The sequence below is a fragment of the Oppia nitens genome, unplaced genomic scaffold, assembly GCF_028296485.1.
Source record: "Oppia nitens isolate AA-2021 unplaced genomic scaffold, nextdenovo-longstitch-racon4-pilon3 scaffold4_pilon_pilon_pilon, whole genome shotgun sequence".
NCBI lineage: Eukaryota > Metazoa > Arthropoda > Arachnida > Sarcoptiformes > Oppiidae > Oppia > Oppia nitens.
The window spans coordinates 2,676,221-2,696,293 of NW_026533232.1; the positions used below are offsets into that span (position 1 = coordinate 2,676,221).

General features: G+C 22.9%; 2 protein-coding genes across 2 annotated transcripts; both read left to right on the forward strand.

Moving 5' to 3' along the window:
* The first annotated feature begins 737 nt into the window (after positions 1-737).
* LOC128960173 (uncharacterized) lies at positions 738-10,617 on the forward strand. The gene is made up of 22 exons (XM_054306244.1): positions 738-885; positions 1,673-1,881; positions 2,072-2,303; positions 2,398-2,681; positions 2,744-2,924; positions 3,012-3,599; positions 3,720-4,237; positions 4,337-4,446; positions 4,529-5,100; positions 5,213-5,727; positions 5,820-5,959; positions 6,068-6,666; positions 6,751-6,947; positions 7,024-7,290; positions 7,388-7,563; positions 7,642-7,925; positions 7,990-8,304; positions 8,388-9,397; positions 9,510-9,696; positions 9,771-9,923; positions 10,200-10,407; positions 10,497-10,617. The coding sequence occupies exons 1-22, from the start codon at positions 789-791 to the stop codon at positions 10,615-10,617; spliced, it is 6,963 nt and encodes a 2,320-aa protein (XP_054162219.1). The 5' UTR covers positions 738-788.
* Positions 10,618-17,938: 7,321 nt separating this feature from the next.
* Positions 17,939-19,440, forward strand: LOC128960174 (uncharacterized). Its single transcript, XM_054306245.1, has 5 exons — positions 17,939-17,968; positions 18,049-18,172; positions 18,233-18,598; positions 18,674-19,321; positions 19,430-19,440. The coding sequence occupies exons 1-5, from the start codon at positions 17,948-17,950 to the stop codon at positions 19,438-19,440; spliced, it is 1,170 nt and encodes a 389-aa protein (XP_054162220.1). The 5' UTR covers positions 17,939-17,947.
* The last annotated feature ends 633 nt before the right edge of the window (positions 19,441-20,073 follow it).

A 20,073-nucleotide genomic window follows, 5' to 3' on the forward strand; every position in this document is an offset into this window, starting at 1 on the left:
TTATTACACATATTATTACAATATAATAAAATATTTAGATATTTCTAATGTAAAAAAATAGTAATATTATTTCGTATTATTTTTAGCTCTATAACTAAACCAATATCTATATATATTATAAAAGATGCCGATTTATGCAATATGTAGATTAAGACTATATAAAATAAACATTAATTTCTCATAGTCTAAATTATTGTTAACATTTATCATCTATTAAATTTTTATAAAATTATTTCATTTAACTTAAACAAATAAAAATATTTATCATATTATACTGTATTACCGGTAATATAATAGTTGTGATTATAAATATTTTTGTCAATTATATTATGTGTTTGTGTGAACATAATTTATATTATAATACATTATCTTTGACTCAGTAAAGACATCTTATATTTAAGTCTAAGTATAACATAAATTACTAAACAATTTATAACGAGTTTTGTTCAAAATAACTGTAATTATAAGCAATAAAATTAAAGAAATATACAATCTATTATATCTAAAATATTTTATATAAATATAGTCTACAGTATACACTAATTTATCATATTATACTATTTACTCAAATTTATAATATACATTTGTTACCGGGTGATTTAGTGATCCATAGATTATAGTTTTAGTTATTATCCATGACAATAATCACCATGGTCAATTGCTAAAAACATTAGTCTGTGGATGAAATATTTAGGTTACTCTATATATATATTTAAGAAACTGTAACAAACAGTCATTGTAATCATTATTATTTAATTTTGACACTGAAATGACTTAGTTATCAACTAATGTTAAATAAATACTTTATATGCAAAATGTTTTATAAATATTTGTTTTATTTTCTATTAGTGTTTTCAGCAATAATTATATTGATCTCTGCTAAAGGTAAAGAAATATTGATATTATTAATATTACTAAAATAAATTATTTTTAATATTTAAATTATTAATTTAGTAAAACATATTAATTTTATTTATAAATTTTAATATAATTTGCTGAATAACTTATATGTTACAAACTATTTAATAATTAAATTATATTAATTCTATTACTGTATGATTATGATATGTTATTTATATTATTATTTATATTGTTAATATTATTACTTATATTGTTATTTTTATTATTTTTATAAGTTTTAAAAAATTTTAAAAAATTTTTAGGTGTTTTTTAATTGTCATCCTAAATATCAATAAGTTTTATCATAATATTACAATTTTTTATTTAATTTTTTAAAGACATAGTTTTATTACTAAATTTTTTTAAAATAAAAATAGTAAAAAATTTCATTATTTTTATATTTAATATCTTAAATTAATATTACATTAAGACTTAACACTAATTGCAATCAATTATACATAAAAGGATTAATTTCATAAATGACTTGCAATTAATAATAATATAATAATCATATAAATTTGTTGACACTTTTATAACACTTTTATTTGAAAACAATTTATGACTTTTCTTATCTAAACGAAAATAATTATTATATCGTAATTAAAGATTTTATATAATAAATAAATAACTATATCTAACAATATAATACAGTTTATACAATAGATTAAATGGATTTGAATTATAATGAGTCATACAATTATTGACTTAATAAGTAGACTTCAAAAATTTTGTTGTAATAAAATTGAAATAACTTATCATATCTGATATATAGGGGAACTGGAGATAGATCCCGGCGACTGGCAGGTCATCGGTAAAGGATGGGCTCAACAGGACTATATCGATGAGATTAATGGATTGAAACGACAATATTTTTATGATAACAATAATGCCAAACATCAATATGATATCACTATCACAGAAGCATTCATAGATAATAATAAACAAAAAGACCCGGAACAATTAATTCGAGTATCATTTAAAGTATGTTACAAAATGTCTACAATATTATATTTACCGAAAAATTACTATAATTTTTATAAATATATTACATTAATATAATTTATATATAACTTTATATATATACTATATAATCAATGTTTTTTTAAATAATTTTTATTATAGTAAATTTATGAAAATTTTATAAATATAATTTTTTTTATTATTTGAAAAGTTTTGGTGTTGGTACGAGAGTGGTAATATAGATTCAATTGATGTAATCTATGGACCCGATCAAAAACTGTTGTTTGATAAAATTAAATATCGCTATTGTCAAACTGACCTAGACAAATTGGAATGGCATTCATTGTATTATATAGTTTCACAAAAGGATCTTAATAAATTTAAAATAGAAACCAATTTCAAAGTTCAAATGAAACGTTTTATAGCTTTTAAAGATTTTGAAAGTATAGAAAATTTATTAAAAATTTTATTAATTTTTGTTTTATAATTGTTCAATCATACAATTAATGATTATTTTTTTATATTCTAAATTAATAGTTACATATGAGATAAAAGAAAAACAAACTTCTGTATACAATATTAAAACTAATAGAAATTTAATGACAAACACAACAACAATAACAACAACAAAATCCAATATAACTAAAAACAATGTTAACAATTTAGAGGATGAAATAGATATAGTTTATAATAATTGGGCAAAAATTAAGCCACGTGTTGACCCTGGTCATATTATTTATTTCACACCCAAATGTAACAATTACTGTACAGTAAGACTATTGAATGATAAATCAATTAAAACGGCTAAAATTTCAATGAGTGTATGTTATATATGATAAGATAAATGTATTAAATAATTAATAATTAATTCTATCGCTAACAGTATTACTTTGAGGAAAAGGGATCAATTGAAATAAATGGATGGACTGATAAAATCAATGTTCAAACATCTCAATGGATACATATTGATGGCCAAATTGATTTGAATGAAAAATCATTTGAAATTAAGGTTAAACCGTCACTAATAGACGGCAAGTCTTTTGCACAAATTATGAATATTAAATGTATGTAAATTGTTATATATATTTATTTTACTAAACTTTATATTAATGATTAAAATTATGTAATTTCTATTTAAAAAACATTTACAGTAACCAATATTGAGTACATTACAGGAGTGTCGGAAACAGAAATTGATTGTATGATAAATAATAATAAATGTAAAATTAGTGAAAATAGTTTCTGGATTGATATAACTAAAGTACCGATTGATAGTGAATCTAAATATTATTATATGCCATACAATACGGATAACTCAATTGTTATCAATCAAAATAAAGACGATTTAAATGAAAAAGATTATTGTCTTGAATTCGGTTATCTATTGACCGAAAAAATTGATGTCGAAATATATGTAAATTATAACGTATGGGACGTTAAAAATAAAGATGAATTTACCATGATCAAACCAATTTATAACAATTGGCACTCAAGTAGTATTTGTTTGCGTGATTTAATAGCTGTTAAGGCAAATATGTTTAACTTTACAATTAGTGTCAATCATATGTCTGTTAATGAGATTATATTTTTACGTAATATTAATGTAAAACCTAATAATGAGCCTAAAGTAATTGAATCAATCAATTATTTAACTAATGTTAATGAATGGAAACAAATTGTACATGATAAATCAGAGTTACTTAATATTACTTATATTGACAATAAATATGAATTCACAGGTTAGTTAGTTATTTATTAATTGTAAAATATTAAGTACATTGTTTGTTAAATGTATTATAATGAAAAAATATAAATATTTATTGTAAAATAATTGTAATTTATATTTAATTTAACTACAGGTAAAGTGATGAACAAATTACATCAAAACGCCTATTTAAGCAGTGATTGGTTTAAATATCATAAAGAACTTAATATTAAACCACTTGAATATTGGGTAACAGTTACAGATGAGAAAACATTTAACTATTTTACAATCAGACCCAAAGTGTGCGACTGGTTGTCCCATTGCGAGGACGTTATTGTCAAATATGATACTACAAGTCAGCAAACAAAACAAAAATATACCTATCAATTGCGCAATAGAACCGCAGATGAATCCAATTTGTTTATCAGATTAATGTATTATATAGAGTACTATAAACCACAATATATTATAGAAGATACACAAGTGGATGATGTTATGTTTACAATTGAAAACATACATTTAGGACAACCTATTAAAGAATGCAATGATATAGGAACTGACAAAATTAAACAACAAATATTATTATTGCCAAATGATAACACTATGTGCTATTGTAAAGAAAATTGGATGGGAGATAAATGCGATACATTTGATAAATGCTATGAAATTATTGTATTCAAATTTATTTATTTTTTAAATTTAAAATAGAAATACATTGTCTATATATTGTTAATAAAAATATATATAATTTTTATATATTTATTATTTCAGGGCACAAAAGATCAAACAGTTAAAGATGAGTGTGAAAACAGTGGCGGAGTTTGTGTTTCTGATGGCAAAAATGATTACAAGTGTGTCTGCGCTAAATCAAATCAACAAAAGTAATTATAATAATAAAAACATTTTAATAATTATAATTATTTTTTTATATTATTATATTTAACATTTTTTACATATTAAAAGAAAATGTACAGATCATAAATTTAATAATAATTCAAAAAATTGGAATATTGAGAACACATCTAAAATGTTTCCGACATCTAAAACTGATAATCTATTGATACTTGATTTTGATATCGAAAATATCAACAATTATGACATACAACTTACCATAAATTACATAAACAAACTACCGGTAAATGATATGAAAATGACAATAGCATACCGTTCCCATGATGGTACAGGCAAACCGGTTTATATATTACAAAATGAACCGATTGGCATAAAAAGTGACAGTAAATCTGAAAATCCAATTAAAATTGAGTTAAATAATTTTGTGGAAAAATTAACGAAAACATTTAAAATTGAATTGAATTCAACATGGTTGGATGGAGAAATTGAGAATGATAATTTTTATTTAAAAAACTTTAGTATTAAGATAACTAAGAAAATAGATAATAGTCTAACATTTTTAAAACATTGGAGTTTATGGAGTAATCCACCAAATGATAATCCAGTGTTTCAACAAAATTGGTTTACCAATAGTTTTGTTGAACAACATGATAAAAAAGAACCGTTAAGTTATAAATATACAGGTATTTTTTTAATGATTATGTTACTATTTTAAAAATAAACTATTCTACTATATTAATCAAACTAAACTGAAATATGTAAATGTATATATTATAATTATGTAAATCTAACCAGGCACAGCAACGAAAACATGGAGCACAGTTATGTTGTCGAGTCCATGGATTAAAAATGGAGATTTTTCAAAAACAAAAAACTCATACAATCTTAATATAATTAAACATAATAAAGACAAAGTGGATCTTAAGATTAATCAACATTATGTTTACCAAACCAATGATTTAACAGTTATTGATGTGACAAAAAATATTGAACTTAAAGATCAAACTATTGTTGATATTAATATACCCAATGATAACATACAATACGAAAGTTTTAGACTTTACTTTGAAGTCACTTACAAATTGATTACAGCTGTAAATAATAAAGATAACGAAGAAGATCTAAAAGTTGAATTGAATATCGAGAAACTTAGTTTAGGTGACGGCTGTATAAATCAAAATACTGATACTTTGCGTGATTGCAACGGTGGCATATGTGACAACACTGGTCCCGGCAGTTATCAATGTAAATGTATCATTGGTTTTGGTGGCATTGATTGTCAAATTGATACTTGTAACAAAGATGAACTAGTAATGTTATCAATGTCAATTAATTAATTAATTATTATTATTCATCACATTATTTAATCTATTGTTTTAATTTATGTTTGATCACAAAATAGGGAATAAAACGTTATGATTATTGCAAACGATTTGCTGCAAAACTCGGAACTGATTCTAAATGTATACCAATTAGTGATTCCAATGGTTTTCAATGTGAATGTTTGACCAATGAATTTGTATGGTTTGCAACCAATAAAAGGTTTTTTTAATCAGTATTTAATTGTTGCCAAATTAAACACATGTTATTACATGAACAACAAAAATGATTTAATTGTTTTTAAAAAACTATAACTTTGTCTAAAACTAGATGTTCTCGACTGGCCTATGAAACGCACCGGCAGTCATGTCAAACAAAAAACTGTGATGTATTAACAATGGATAATAAAAATATTAGATTATCTCACCCGGAATTACCACAACTAAATCACGCATACGATGAACAAAATCCATATTATTTTACTGATAAAACCAATGATATACTTAAATTCAAAATTACCGGATTAAAAGATACTGACGATAAATGTTTTAGATTTAAATATATGTTAAATAAAAACTCAAAACTAGGCATAGCTTACGAATCTATGAAAACTCTAGACCTAATTGATACAGTCATTGATAACAATGCTCAATGGTTTCCACAAACAGGATTGGGTCAACGTATATGTGCTAATCAGTTAAGCCATAGTTTAGCAGAAAATTTTGCCATTAATTTTAAGGCTTATTTACCCGATAATGGATTAGTGGTCATACAGAAAGCCGAAGAGACAGATCCAGATCCGCAACGTTTAAGTGAAAAAATTCACTATTTGTCCCATTGGAACAATACTTCAGATTTTAATAAATATTGGTCATTGAATATACCGGAAAAATTTATTATCTCTGGTGACAATCAATTTAAATTTGATAGTATGTAAATTTACTTGTTTAAAAAACTTGCTAAATATAATTATATTGAATAATAATAAATATTTTTTTTCAATATATATATAGTTAACAAACAAGATTCTCATCAAAAAGTTTATTTATTAAGCAATTGGATTAAACGATTCAGCGATGACACGGCTCAGACAATTAAATTGAGATTTAAATATCTAAAAAATGATAAAAATAAAAACTACCAAGTTGACATTTATAGATTCAATGCTAACATGGTAGCGGGTCATATCAAAAAAATTGAACCACATGCTGTTAGTTTTTTTAATGTTAATTTTATAAAAAAAATCAATATTTAAAACAATAATAATTTATTTTTAAAAACAATAGGAACCACAATCAGTAGACATCGATGTCGATGACAATTATTTTAGAGTCGGATTTGTATTTGATAACTATACTGATATTAATAGTAACAATGAAATTATATTGTCATCAATCGACCTGGGTGATTCGTGTGTTAATAATTCATTAATAAGATATAATTGCGATAAAAGAGGTATTTGTCAGCCAAAATCATCCACACATTCACAATGTAATTGCTATAATGACTACGACGGCGATAACTGCCAATACGATAATAATTGTAATATAGGGGTAAACATAGAGTACATATTGTATACATTATATGTTGGTCTACAATATTTGTTAATGTTTGTTAATTTTAATAATTTATTTTTTATATATATAATAGGTTAAAATAATTGGTCAAACAGATGAAATGAGTGGCACAGATTATTGTAATAAACATTGTAAAAAATGTCACAAAGATAATTCATGTATTAATTTGGGTAAACTCAAAAAATCGGATGAAAGACCATTTATGTGCAATTGTACTGAAAAAGCATTTTGGGATTTATATAGTTTTGAGTAATTAATTTTGAAACAAATAATAATCTCTAAATAAATAATTATTTTAGTATTAATTATTAATTATATATATATTAGTTGTAGAGATAGTCCCAAATGTTCATCGGATTTATGCGATTATAAGAAATCCTTTTGTGTGGACAATGAAATTGATGGACCAAAATGTAAACCACTTGAAGGTTATATTAATATAATTAAAGATGGAAAAGATAAGATTGAACCAATAAATCTATGCAATACTGAACACCGATTGAAATTGAATTATGAAAAAGATCCCTGTGCTGACAAAAATGCCGTATGTGTTGCTTATGGATATAAAAAGGATGAATATTTATGTAACTGTCCACAAAACTATAAGAAAGGTATGCTTGATATAGGTTCAAATCATTTTAGCTAGATAATTTTCTAATTTATAATTGTATATAGAAAAAGTGACTGGTACTCCGGAACGGGAGGCAACGTGCAAGTCAATTGTATGCATGTATCCAACATTAAACAAATGTAGCCAACGGTGCATAGATCTAAATGAGCCAATTAGCGATACATTAGGCTATAAGTGCGAGTGTGTGAACAATGACTTATATGAATTGGACAGTAGTGACAGAGTTACATGTAAACTAAAAGATGGTAAAACATGTAATGAAAAATGTACAAAAGCTACCGATGCTTTTTGTGACAATGCCGGAAATTGTCAGTGTAGAGATGGTTATAGATTTGATATAGATAAATGTGTGCCTGATGGTATGAATAAATTTATATTATAAATACAAAAAACTTAATATTTAATTATAAGAATTCAATTAATTTTAAATATTATTTAATAGTGAATCATTTTAAACTACTGTGCCCGGATGGCAAAGTTAAACCTAATTCATTTGAATGCGATTGCAGTGGTATCTATGAGATCGATGAAAACACAAAACTATGTCGACTAAAGCCAATTTGCGGAACTGGAGGAATGGGTCGAAAGGATTGTGACAACAAAGAAGCCGTTTGTGTCTATAGAAAGGATAATGAATATGAATGTGAATGTCCTGAAGGAAGTGATTGGATTAATAATAAGGAAAAATGTGTCTATAATTGCAATAAAACTATTAGCAATACTATGGATACCTATAATTTCAAATGTAAATCTATAGGTGCCGTATGTAATCCAAATAAAGTTAATGCCAATGTTGTTGATACTAAACAATATTGTGAATGCAATCCGGGATATGTATGGAATACTAATGTCGATCGATGTGTTGTCAGTGTATATACGGCTACATTTGAACTAACATTTAAGCCGTTGGACGTGCAAAAGGAACTGGAGATTAACAAGAATACACTGACCAGTGGACAGTTTGATGACAAATATAATTATGATACCAAAGGCTTGAATGCGGATATTTTATCCGCTGTTAAACTCAACGATCAGATATACGATACTCAATACACAAAGCTCTGGAAGTTTAAATTTAATCGATATTTATTGAGACAAGTGGTGGATATCCTACTAAATGCCGATTATATTCAAAATACTAATGAACGAGAACTTAATGATTTTGTTGGCATTAAATTGTGTCAACCAATTACAGGTGAGAAGGAATACCGGTGTGAGATAACTGTAACACTTGACAAACCTCTTTCAATGTACGGCAAACTTGGAGATAAGGCTTCAAAATTTTGCTACCCGTCCGCCAACTCTGATACCAATGAATGCTATTATATTAATATTATTGAAGACATGATTAATAAGCAAATTGTTTCCTCTAATATACATAAACCTGAGCAAATGTTTTCACTAGCATTTAATCCAGATCAATTTAAACAAATCGGTGCCAATAAATATAAGGTATATGCAAATAATAATAATAATAATAATAAAATAATACTCATAATAACCAATTATTAGTATTTATATTACTTTTATATAATAATAATATTGTTTTTTTTGTTGTTATAAGCCATGTAATGATGAAACCAAAAATCTTTGCGATAATTACTCTGATTGTCATCCGATTGACGAAATCGATAGCTCATTGTATAATTGCAAGTGTAATGTCAAATATTTTGTCATCAATGAAAGCAAAGTCATAGAACATAATACAGTTCCTAATTATCTTAAGAGTGGGGTACAGGAAAAATGTTCAGGTACAGTTTTATATTTATTTTTTAAATATGATAATTTATTTATAAAAATTGTTTGATTGTCTTATTTTGTAAAGTAAGAGCTGATTTATGTGACAAGGGTTGTCCCACTGAACATAGAGAATGTTTTCAGAAACTACCCAATCAAGTGGATGGCCACTGGGAGGCGCCCATTGTGTGTAATTGTTCGACAAATTATAAGTTCAATCATGATCAAACACAATGTGTTGGTATGTAATTAATATTTTTTTAATTAAATTTATAGAAAAAATAGACTATAAAAATAATGATTTATAAATAATATTTTATTAACAAAACGGAAATGATATAAAATTTTTAATACAATAACTCTAAAACAGTTTTATGTTTAATTTTTAAACAGTTTTAAATGATACTACAGTATATTTATATTAAAGATTTTTATATAATCATAAATTGTTTTGTGTTTAATTAGTTTATATTTATTTAACATAATTAACAACAAATTGATTTGACATATTTAATAGACGTTTGCAAACATAATGAGTGCGGAAATCACGGCAAATGTAAACACAAGGGTAGGAATGGTTTTTCGTGTCTATGCGATAACGGCTGGAACGGTGACAAATGCAATAATGAGTTTGAGCCGGCACTGGGAGGTTGGATTGCAGGCATTGTTGTGTTGGCCGTACTAAGTGCTGTGCTTATAGGAGTCGCCGCTTTTTTCTTTTGTCGGTTTGTAATAATTAAATAATTGAAAAAAATATTCAATTTTTATTTAAGTTTAACTTTATAATTATTTCTTTTTATAATTTATAATTTAGATCAAAAAAAGCTAAAAAGCACCATGGTGAAAATAACAACAACAACAATCAACACTTAAATGAATACATACCACAGTCATATAGAGGTGGCAATAATAATCAAGCATTTAACAGAGATTAATATTATTATTTTTATATATTTATTTATCAATAAATTATATTTTATTATAATTAAAAAAAAATTCTTTTAATATTTTATAATGCAAATATATACAATTATATATTTACCGGTATATCAATACTATAATAAATAATTTATATTATACATTTACAATGTTTCATTTTGTTAATGACTATTTTTTTATAATATTTTATATTTTCAAACAAATAATAAGTAAATATTTATTTCATTCAGAAATAATATAAAAATTATTTTTTTCTATTAATAATATATTTTTAATTTAATTAATGTCAATCTATTAACTTACAGTATTAAAGTTTATATGACAAATAAAATAAATATTTTTTAATAATTTTATTAATGCAAAATGGAAAATTATATTTTATCATTATGTATTTAAAATACAAAAATAATTTTGACACATAATTTTGATTCAATAGTTTTTAAATAATGATTGATTTTTTAACAATACTGTATTAGTTGCTTATATAGTTTAAAATCTACCATGATACTATATTTGTAAAATATAATATAAATTTAACTTATTGTTAATTATTTATTTTTATTGTTTATCCGCTATACGTGAATCAAATATTATGCACTATTGGATGCAAACTCAATAAAATTACACCAAATATTGTATTTAGTGATCACCAGAAAAAGTATAATGTATTGCATATTAATCAATTAAAAGCATTATTTAATTTGTATCTAGGTGGCATTGTAATTGGTTTTATAATATCATAGATATACTATTGATTTTTATTAACTTATTTTTTATCAAATTTTTAAAAAATTATTTACTAATAATTATGTTGAAAAATTAAAACTTATAAATACTTGTATATTTTGAAATTAAATAATATATTATCAAAATATGTATTATATAATACAAAAGAAAAAGTAGTTTTTATATACTTTATATATATTTATCATTTTATTAGTATTTTTTTTATTATATACAAAATAATTTTTACACAATATAATTATACTGTTAAATATAAGATTGCAGTATTACTTAATTTATAAGTATCTCATAAATAATATGTCATTTTTATAAATATGACTAAAAAAAATCTTAATTTATATAATTAATAAATAAAATTTTATTCATTATTTGTAAATGATGTGAACATACAATATTTTCTAGTAATACAATAAAAATACTATAAATATATAATTTGTTTTATTGTAAATTGTATATGTAATTTTTTATTTAAATAAATATATATTTTCTTGTAAAATTTTTTTATAAAAAAAATAAGTAATATAGTGTTTGTATTACTATTATAATAATTACAAAAAAATCAATGTAATATTATTTTTGTACTATTAATTAAAAAAATATTACATTCAATAAATAGGTGTGACTAACTTAAAATTGTTGTAAATCGTGAAAAATTGTTTTATAATAATTGTATAAATTGTATAATAAAATATTTCTTATTTAATTGAAAAAATGCTTGACTTTAAAGGAAAGTCTATAATTTTGGCCGCAAATAATGTAAATATAATATCATATCGTTAATCATAATTTACACTAAATTAATTATAAATATTATATAACTTACTATTGTTTAAAATAAATTAATTAACTTTATTTATTAATAATAGCATGAACCATTTATATTTTTAAAACACAACACAATAACTAATGACTATGAATTGGTCGGTGGAATTGATATCAAAATTTTAGAAACTATAGCCAAGGCCTGGAATTTTACTATAAAGCTTATGTATTGCAACCAAGTTTGGGGATCTAAACCTATCAATAATAGCTGGCAGGGAGTCATTGGAAAATTGTATTACAAAGTAGATATTAAGTTTAAAATATTTTTATTAAATATAGTAAAATTTATTTATATTTATAAAAGAACTAAAATTAAATAATTTATATTTATAATGCATTAGAAGGCAGATATAGCCATAAGTTTGTCTAAAACAGTTGAACGTGAAGATGCGGTTCATTTTTCATATCCATATTTCATCGATTCAGTCACATTCACAGCACCGGTACCTCAGAAGATACCAATTAATAATCTGTTGCAACCATTTGACACATTTATTTGGATATCATTTATAGTATCAACTTGTCTTATGATGATAATATTTATATTGTATAATCTATTATCTAACAATAAATTTAAACATAAGCATAAAAATGATATCAATATCTCATTAATATGGGCAGTAATAATGATAATATTGAAACAAAAATTGTCTATTATAGTTTTAAAAATAACTAATATAAAAGCTATATTATTTATATGGATACCCATTTGTTTTATAATAAGTGATATATATAGTAGTGCTATATACTCGATGCTAACAGTTCCCAATGAATTTGCCATTAATACTATCGATGAACTAATTGAGGCACAAAATGATAACAAGATCACATTAATTGCCCAAGCTAAAACATATTACTCACATTTATTAGTAATAATAATAATAATTTTTATTTGTTTAAATTTATTATAAAAAATTAATTATAGTAATAAAATAAAATTTTAAATAAAAATATTTCTATATCTATACATGATTTTATAGGAGATAAATTCAGTTAGAAATGGTAAACAAATTTATAACTATAACACCATAACTGATGATATCGGTCATCACTATATGCAACAAACACAACGTGTTTACTCATATATATCGGGTAGAGTAGAGTTACTCTATTTACTCCATAGTAGACATATTAATAGATATTATATACCACCTGATAATCCGGATATTACATTTGCCCAAGATCAAATATCAATTGTAGTACAAAAAGATTGCTGGTATAAAAATCAATTAAATCAAATGTAAGTTATGATAAAATTACTTATTAATATTTTTGAAACTATTAATACATGTTTTTATAGATTAGCATCTATTCGTGAATCAAATATTTTTGACTATTGGCTTAATACACATTATGTACCAAAAGTTGTTATTAATAATAAATATCAATATGATTGTGAAATATATACTGATTTAAAGTATCAGCAATTAAGCTCAACATTCAAAATGTGTTTATTTGGCAATATTTTTGCATTTATTATTTTATTATTTGAAATATTATATATTTATCTAAAGTATATTATTTTTATTTATAAATCTTACTATAATAATAAACTTTTTTGTTAAATAAAAATATTATTTTACTATTTTAGTGACTATTGATTGTATAAAATTTAATTATAATTTTTATGTATGGTAAAAGTTACACAAGTTTATACAATATAGTTATATCTATTTTTTGTTATATGTATGTATTATTGTTAAAAATGTCATCAATGCTAACCATATATTTATTTTTTAAGTATATTAAGTAATTTTAGCAACATATAAATTATGTACATTTTATAAATTAATAATAATATCTTTAAAAATATATTGTATAATAAAACAATTAGCTATTATTAAGTTTATTGTTATTCTTTATAGTAAAAAATAATTAGAAGTACATAATTATTTGATTAACATATGAGTTAATATTATTTCTAAATAAATTATTATTATTATATACTCTATATATATATATAATATATCTGTATACTTTTTATACTAAACTTATAATAATACAAATAAAAATAGCATCTATTGATATATTAAATATAAATGCTTTAATAGATCAATAAATTGCATATTTGTTGATAATATCTTTAATTAACAGTTTATAATAATTTCGTAGAAAATACTGTATTATGTCATTATTAAGTGAATAAAAAAATAATTAATTAAATATAATACATATTTTGACAATAATTACATTAAAAAATATTTAATTAAATAATTTGTGTTTTTAGTAAATATAATAAAATATTATTAGTTACTACTGTAAAAACTTATTATACAATACTATATATTGCATAGTTTTTGCTTAAATCTTATGTATTTATAAAAGATTCAATAAAATATTTAGTCTATTTATTATTATACTTAGAAAATATTTTATTGAATATTTTCTATTTTTAAATAAATATTTTTTGATGCACTAGTCATTATAGTGTAATTATATGAATTAAATATTTGAAATTGTCTATATTATGCAAATAATAATAATAATATACACTTTTATAGTTATTGATTGAATAAATAACTCATATTTGTATTTTTGTAATTAGAGTATTTGACATATATAAAAAAATTCATTCATAAATAGATCAAACATTTAAAATCTCATTTAAATCTTTTTATAAATGTAAAATAAAACAATTATTTGATGTTACAAATTGTTATTCATAATCATCAAATAGGTTGACAAAAATTCAATGATAAACTATATAAAAAATTAAGCTATTAGTTAAATTTGTATTTATTTGACAGTAGTGTTACTAAAATATCATTTTATTAAACTCATTATAAAATTAAATATTTTTTATAATTAATATAATTAATTAAAAAGTAAAATATTTTTATTTATTTTTTTAATAAGTGATACTATTGAAAGTACTAAAGCACATACAGTACATGTACTAATTTACATATCATATATTCAATAATTATTTTAAACAACAATATACTGTAGAATACAATGTAAGTACAGTATATTTATTTAATGATAAATGTTATTAATATTTAATTTGTTCTAAATTGAGAATAAATTTATTTATTTAGATAAATTTTATTTTAGATATTAAATTGTTTTTTTTGTTAAATTTATATATACTATTTATTATTAAATTTTTAATTAAATCTAAATAATATTTCAATGTAAATAATATTTTTTAATTTATTCAATTTTTTATATTGTTAATATTAAATATAGTTTATTATATTATTAAATATAATTATATATCTGTTTAATTAAAAAATATTGTTATTTTTGAGACATTGTATTACATTATTTATAATATGCAAAATAAAAAATACTATTCATTTAATTAAAAATGCTTGACTTTAAAGGAGAATCTATAATTTTGGCCACAAATCATGTAAATAATATATTATATTTTACAATAAATAAATTATTATATGAGTTACTATTGTTTAAAATTAAATAATCAATTTTATTTATTAATAATACTGTAGCATGAACCATTTATATTTTTAAAACACAACACAATAACTAATGACTATGAATTGGTCGGTGGAATAGATATCAAAATTTTGGAAACTATAGCCAAGGCCTGGAATTTTACTATAAAGCTTATGTATTGCAACCAAGTTTGGGGATCTAAACCTATCAATAACAGTTGGCAGGGAATCATTGGAAAATTGTATAACAAAGTAAATATTATGATTAAAATATAACTTTTACTTTAATAATTATTTTTTAGCAAAAATAATGTTATTTAATATGCAATAGGAGGCAGATATGGCCGTAAGTTTGTCCAAAACAGTGGATCGTGAAGATGCGGTCCATTTTTCATATCCCTATTTCATCGATTCAGTCACATTCACAGCACCTGTACCTCAGAAAATATCTTTCACTAATCTGATGCAAACATTTGACACATTAACATGGATTAGCTTTATAATATCAACATGTTTTATAATGATACTATTCGTACTATGTAATCAATTATCAAACTTTAAATTCAAAAACAAAAATAACAATATCTCATTAATATGGGCAATAATAATGATTATATTTAGACAAAAAATGTCAAAATTAGTTTTAACAATAACTAATCTAAAATCAATATTATTTATATGGATACCAATGTGTTTCATAATAAGTGATATATATGGCAGTGCTATATACTCGATGATAACAGTTCCCAATGAATTTGCCATTAATACCATCGATGAGCTAATTAAAGCACAAATGAATAATAGGATTACACTGATTGCCGAAGAGAACACATATTACTCACAATTATTAGTAATAATAATATTTTTTATTTTTAATCTCTTTATTCAAACTATTATTACTTAATTAATATTTTTATTATTTTTAAATTATAGGAGATAACATCAGTTAAAAATGATAAACAACTCTATAAATATGATACTATAGCTGATGGTACGGGTCATCATTATATGCAACAAACACAACGTGTTTACTCATATATATCGGGTAGAGTGGCCTTACTTTATTTGCTTTATAATAGACATATTGATAGATATTATATACCACCCGATAATCCGGATATTACATTTGCCCAAGATCAATTATCGATAGGACTACAAAAAAATTGCTGGTATAAAAATCAATTAAATCAAATGTAAGTTATGATAAAATTATTATTAATATTTTTTTAATTAAATTTTTATATATATTATACTTTCGAAACTATTAATACATAGATTAGCATCTATTCGTGAATCAAATATTTTTGACTATTGGCTTAATACACATTATGTACCAAAAGTTGTTATTAATAAACATCAAAAAGATTGTGGAAAATATAATGATTTACAGTTTAAACAATTGAAAGTAATATTTAAGTTATGCTTATTTGGCAATATTTTTGCACTTATTATTTTATTATTTGAAATACTTTATATTTATCTAAAATATAATATTATTTATAAATTTTACTATTATAACAAGTTATTTCCTAATTAGAATTATCAGTTTACTAACATTTATAAATGTTATTATTATATTTATTATTAAATTAAATTGTTATAAAATGTTTTATAAGATTTATGTACTGTGCTATTTTAACTTTTATTAATTTGTACTGTATATTATAAATATTAAATATTAAAAACTTAATTAAATTATATAATATTGAAATATATTGATATTTAAAATAAAGTGTATAGTATAGCTAAAATATATTTTTAATAATTATTACAATATAATATGACTTAATAATTTGCACAAATAAAATTAATCTATCAATATAGTCAATAATATTATATAAATTAATAATTTAGCATGTTAATTATCACGTTTTTTATTTATCAAAATTATAAACTTTATCCTGGGTTATTTATTTATCAATAAAAATCTGTTTTTTGCACTTTTATTTATTATTATTAAATGTCATATAAATTAAGTCAAATGATTTTTTATTATTACTTTTATCATATATTTATATTATTGTAATAAAAATTGTTACAATTAAAAAATAATTAAATTAAATTTGAGTACATTTATTTATTTATTTTTAAAGTTATACAAGTTTATTTGATTAATTTTTATAAATGTCTTGATTGTGATCCATATTTTAATTTTTAGTAAAATTTACTTTTTAAAAATCTATGCTAAGTCATCAACTAATAATTAGTTTACTAAAAAAATTACTATTTTGTAAACTTATATAAATATTAATGCAAATATAATATAAAAATTTTTATAATTTATAATTTTAACTTTTAAAAATAAAAGTTAATAATAATGAAGAACATTAATAAAGACAAATATATGTATAGTTTTATACTTATGTTTATTCATCTAATTTATGTAATTTTTAAACATTAATTATTTTATTTGATTTTTTTTAAATTTGTATATTAAAACACACTATATCTATACTTTTGCAGTCAATAAGCTTCTCATCATTTGGACCGGCATTTGTTGACCTGACCTACACGTTGGACGTCTCGTTGCAATTGGTCTCAATATTTCCCACTGTACTAGCAGTTGGTCATATAACTGGGACATTGTGTACAATTTACATTAAATCATAAGTTTTAATACAATAAAACAACTAAATATTTTATCTAGTTGGTTTGATCTACAAATTTTTCAATCGTCAACTGATAATTACATTGCTGCTATACTTGATGACACTATCTAGTACATCGGTACCATTTACTACAACTATTTGGCAATACTATTTGTGTGCACTGGGCTATGGTATTGGATCGGGCGCATGGATGACCACCTATAATGTCTGGCTTATGGAAATGTGGCAAGATAAATCGGAACGTGTACTGTTTATATCGCAGCTTATCTATGGTATCGGTGCTACTATTGGACCATTTATTGATGCCCCGTATCTTACGGGCGATAATCAGGACATTACGGTAGCTGAACGTAAGGCTAAACTTTTTGTACCGTTTGTAATAATAGGCGGCATTCAAGTGATATGTAAGTAATGGATTCAACTTTTTTTCACATGACTTATAAATATTGTTTACTTTTATTATAACTATTTGCATATAGTTCCCATAATAATGACAATCATGTTTTTCTTGCACCGATATCACAAACAAAACATACTAGAAGACGATACCAGTGCTCAGAGTGTTGACTATAAGTCTAAAAAACTTTTTGATAAATCAGATCCTATTACCAAATATACGGTTGTTGTTTTGGCTGCCGTATCCCTGGCCTCTATAAACTCACTGGAATTGGTATACTTTAATTTTGGGTCGACATTTTTCCAGAAGATACCGGTGCATATGTCGGCAACCATAGCTGCCAATGTTATCTCGACGCTGTCCAGTGTCTACACTGCGTGTCAAGTGATAAATCTGGGAATAGCTTTACTAATTAACCGAAACATTATGATTGCTTATCACTATGTTATTACCAGTGTTGCCATAATTGCACTGATATTTGTACAATACTCGGTGCCGGGTGTATGGGTATTGGCTGTTATCGTAGGCTATGGGTTTTCTCTGCTCTATCCGGGTATATTGGCATCAGTGGGTACAAAACTAACCATCAACAATAGGGTGGGCACTATTATATGGTTTATATCGGGTGCCTTTAATTTTGTGCCGCCACTAATATTAGGTCCACTGTTGGAGTCGTTTCCTATGATTTTTGTTGTCACACAAGTTATATACTTAATAATTAGTGCAATGTGTTTGCTAACTATTTTAATCATAATTAAATATCGCAAATCAAAAAATTACAATAACTAACTTACACTAAAATTATTAATTAATTAAATTCATGTTATCTTTAATGTAGTTTTAATATAATATTTATTATATTTTAATACAATAAACATAATATGAAAATATATAACTCCTCGGTTTCTTAATATACTGTATGTACCGGTATTTTCAGGTACCGCTACAATACAGTTAACTCATATTTAATACTAAATTTTTAATGACTTTTCACAATTAACAATAACAATGATTAGCTGTTTATTTTATAATATGCATGTTTTTAAAGTTTATTTAATATTATAATTAATAATTTCCATCATAAACTAATACAATATTTTATTGCATTATTAACTTAATATAATTAAAATAAACATTTAAAAAAAATTATAAAAGCATTATTTTATAAAAAATTCTGGTTTTTATATTTAGTTTTTGAACTTTTGTTATTTTTTTCATCATTTAAATATTTATAATAAGTAAGTACAGTATTTATAAAATTATTATTTATTTATATAATTTTTAAATGTTGCGCTTATATTATCAAATATTTATACCGTATCTAATCTATAATTAAATACAATATTGCTGTTTAAATAGGAAATCAACACTAGATAGTGTTAGTCAACCATATAATGCATTATAAAAAAAGAAATAATAAAAATATACAAAAAATAGTGTAAATATAAAAAATCTAAATAAACTGATATGTGTTTAGGGATA

What these genes read in the sequence shown, in the direction of transcription:
- LOC128960174 (XM_054306245.1), top strand. Translation starts at nt 17,948, where the DNA reads ATGTTTATTCATCTAATTTAT. An exon ending in TGTTTATTCATCTAATTTAT is followed by an intron (nt 17,969 to 18,048) that starts GTAATTTTTAAA and finishes ATACTTTTGCAG; the next exon opens with TCAATAAGCTTCTCATCATT. An exon ending in TCATATAACTGGGACATTGT is followed by an intron (nt 18,173 to 18,232) that starts GTACAATTTACA and finishes TATTTTATCTAG; the next exon opens with TTGGTTTGATCTACAAATTT.
- LOC128960173 (XM_054306244.1), top strand. Translation starts at nt 789, where the DNA reads ATGTTAAATAAATACTTTATATGCAAAATGTTTTATAAATATTTGTTT. An exon ending in GTTAAGTTATAAATATACAG is followed by an intron (nt 5,101 to 5,212) that starts GTATTTTTTTAA and finishes AAATCTAACCAG; the next exon opens with GCACAGCAACGAAAACATGG. An exon ending in TCCACAAAACTATAAGAAAG is followed by an intron (nt 7,926 to 7,989) that starts GTATGCTTGATA and finishes AATTGTATATAG; the next exon opens with AAAAAGTGACTGGTACTCCG.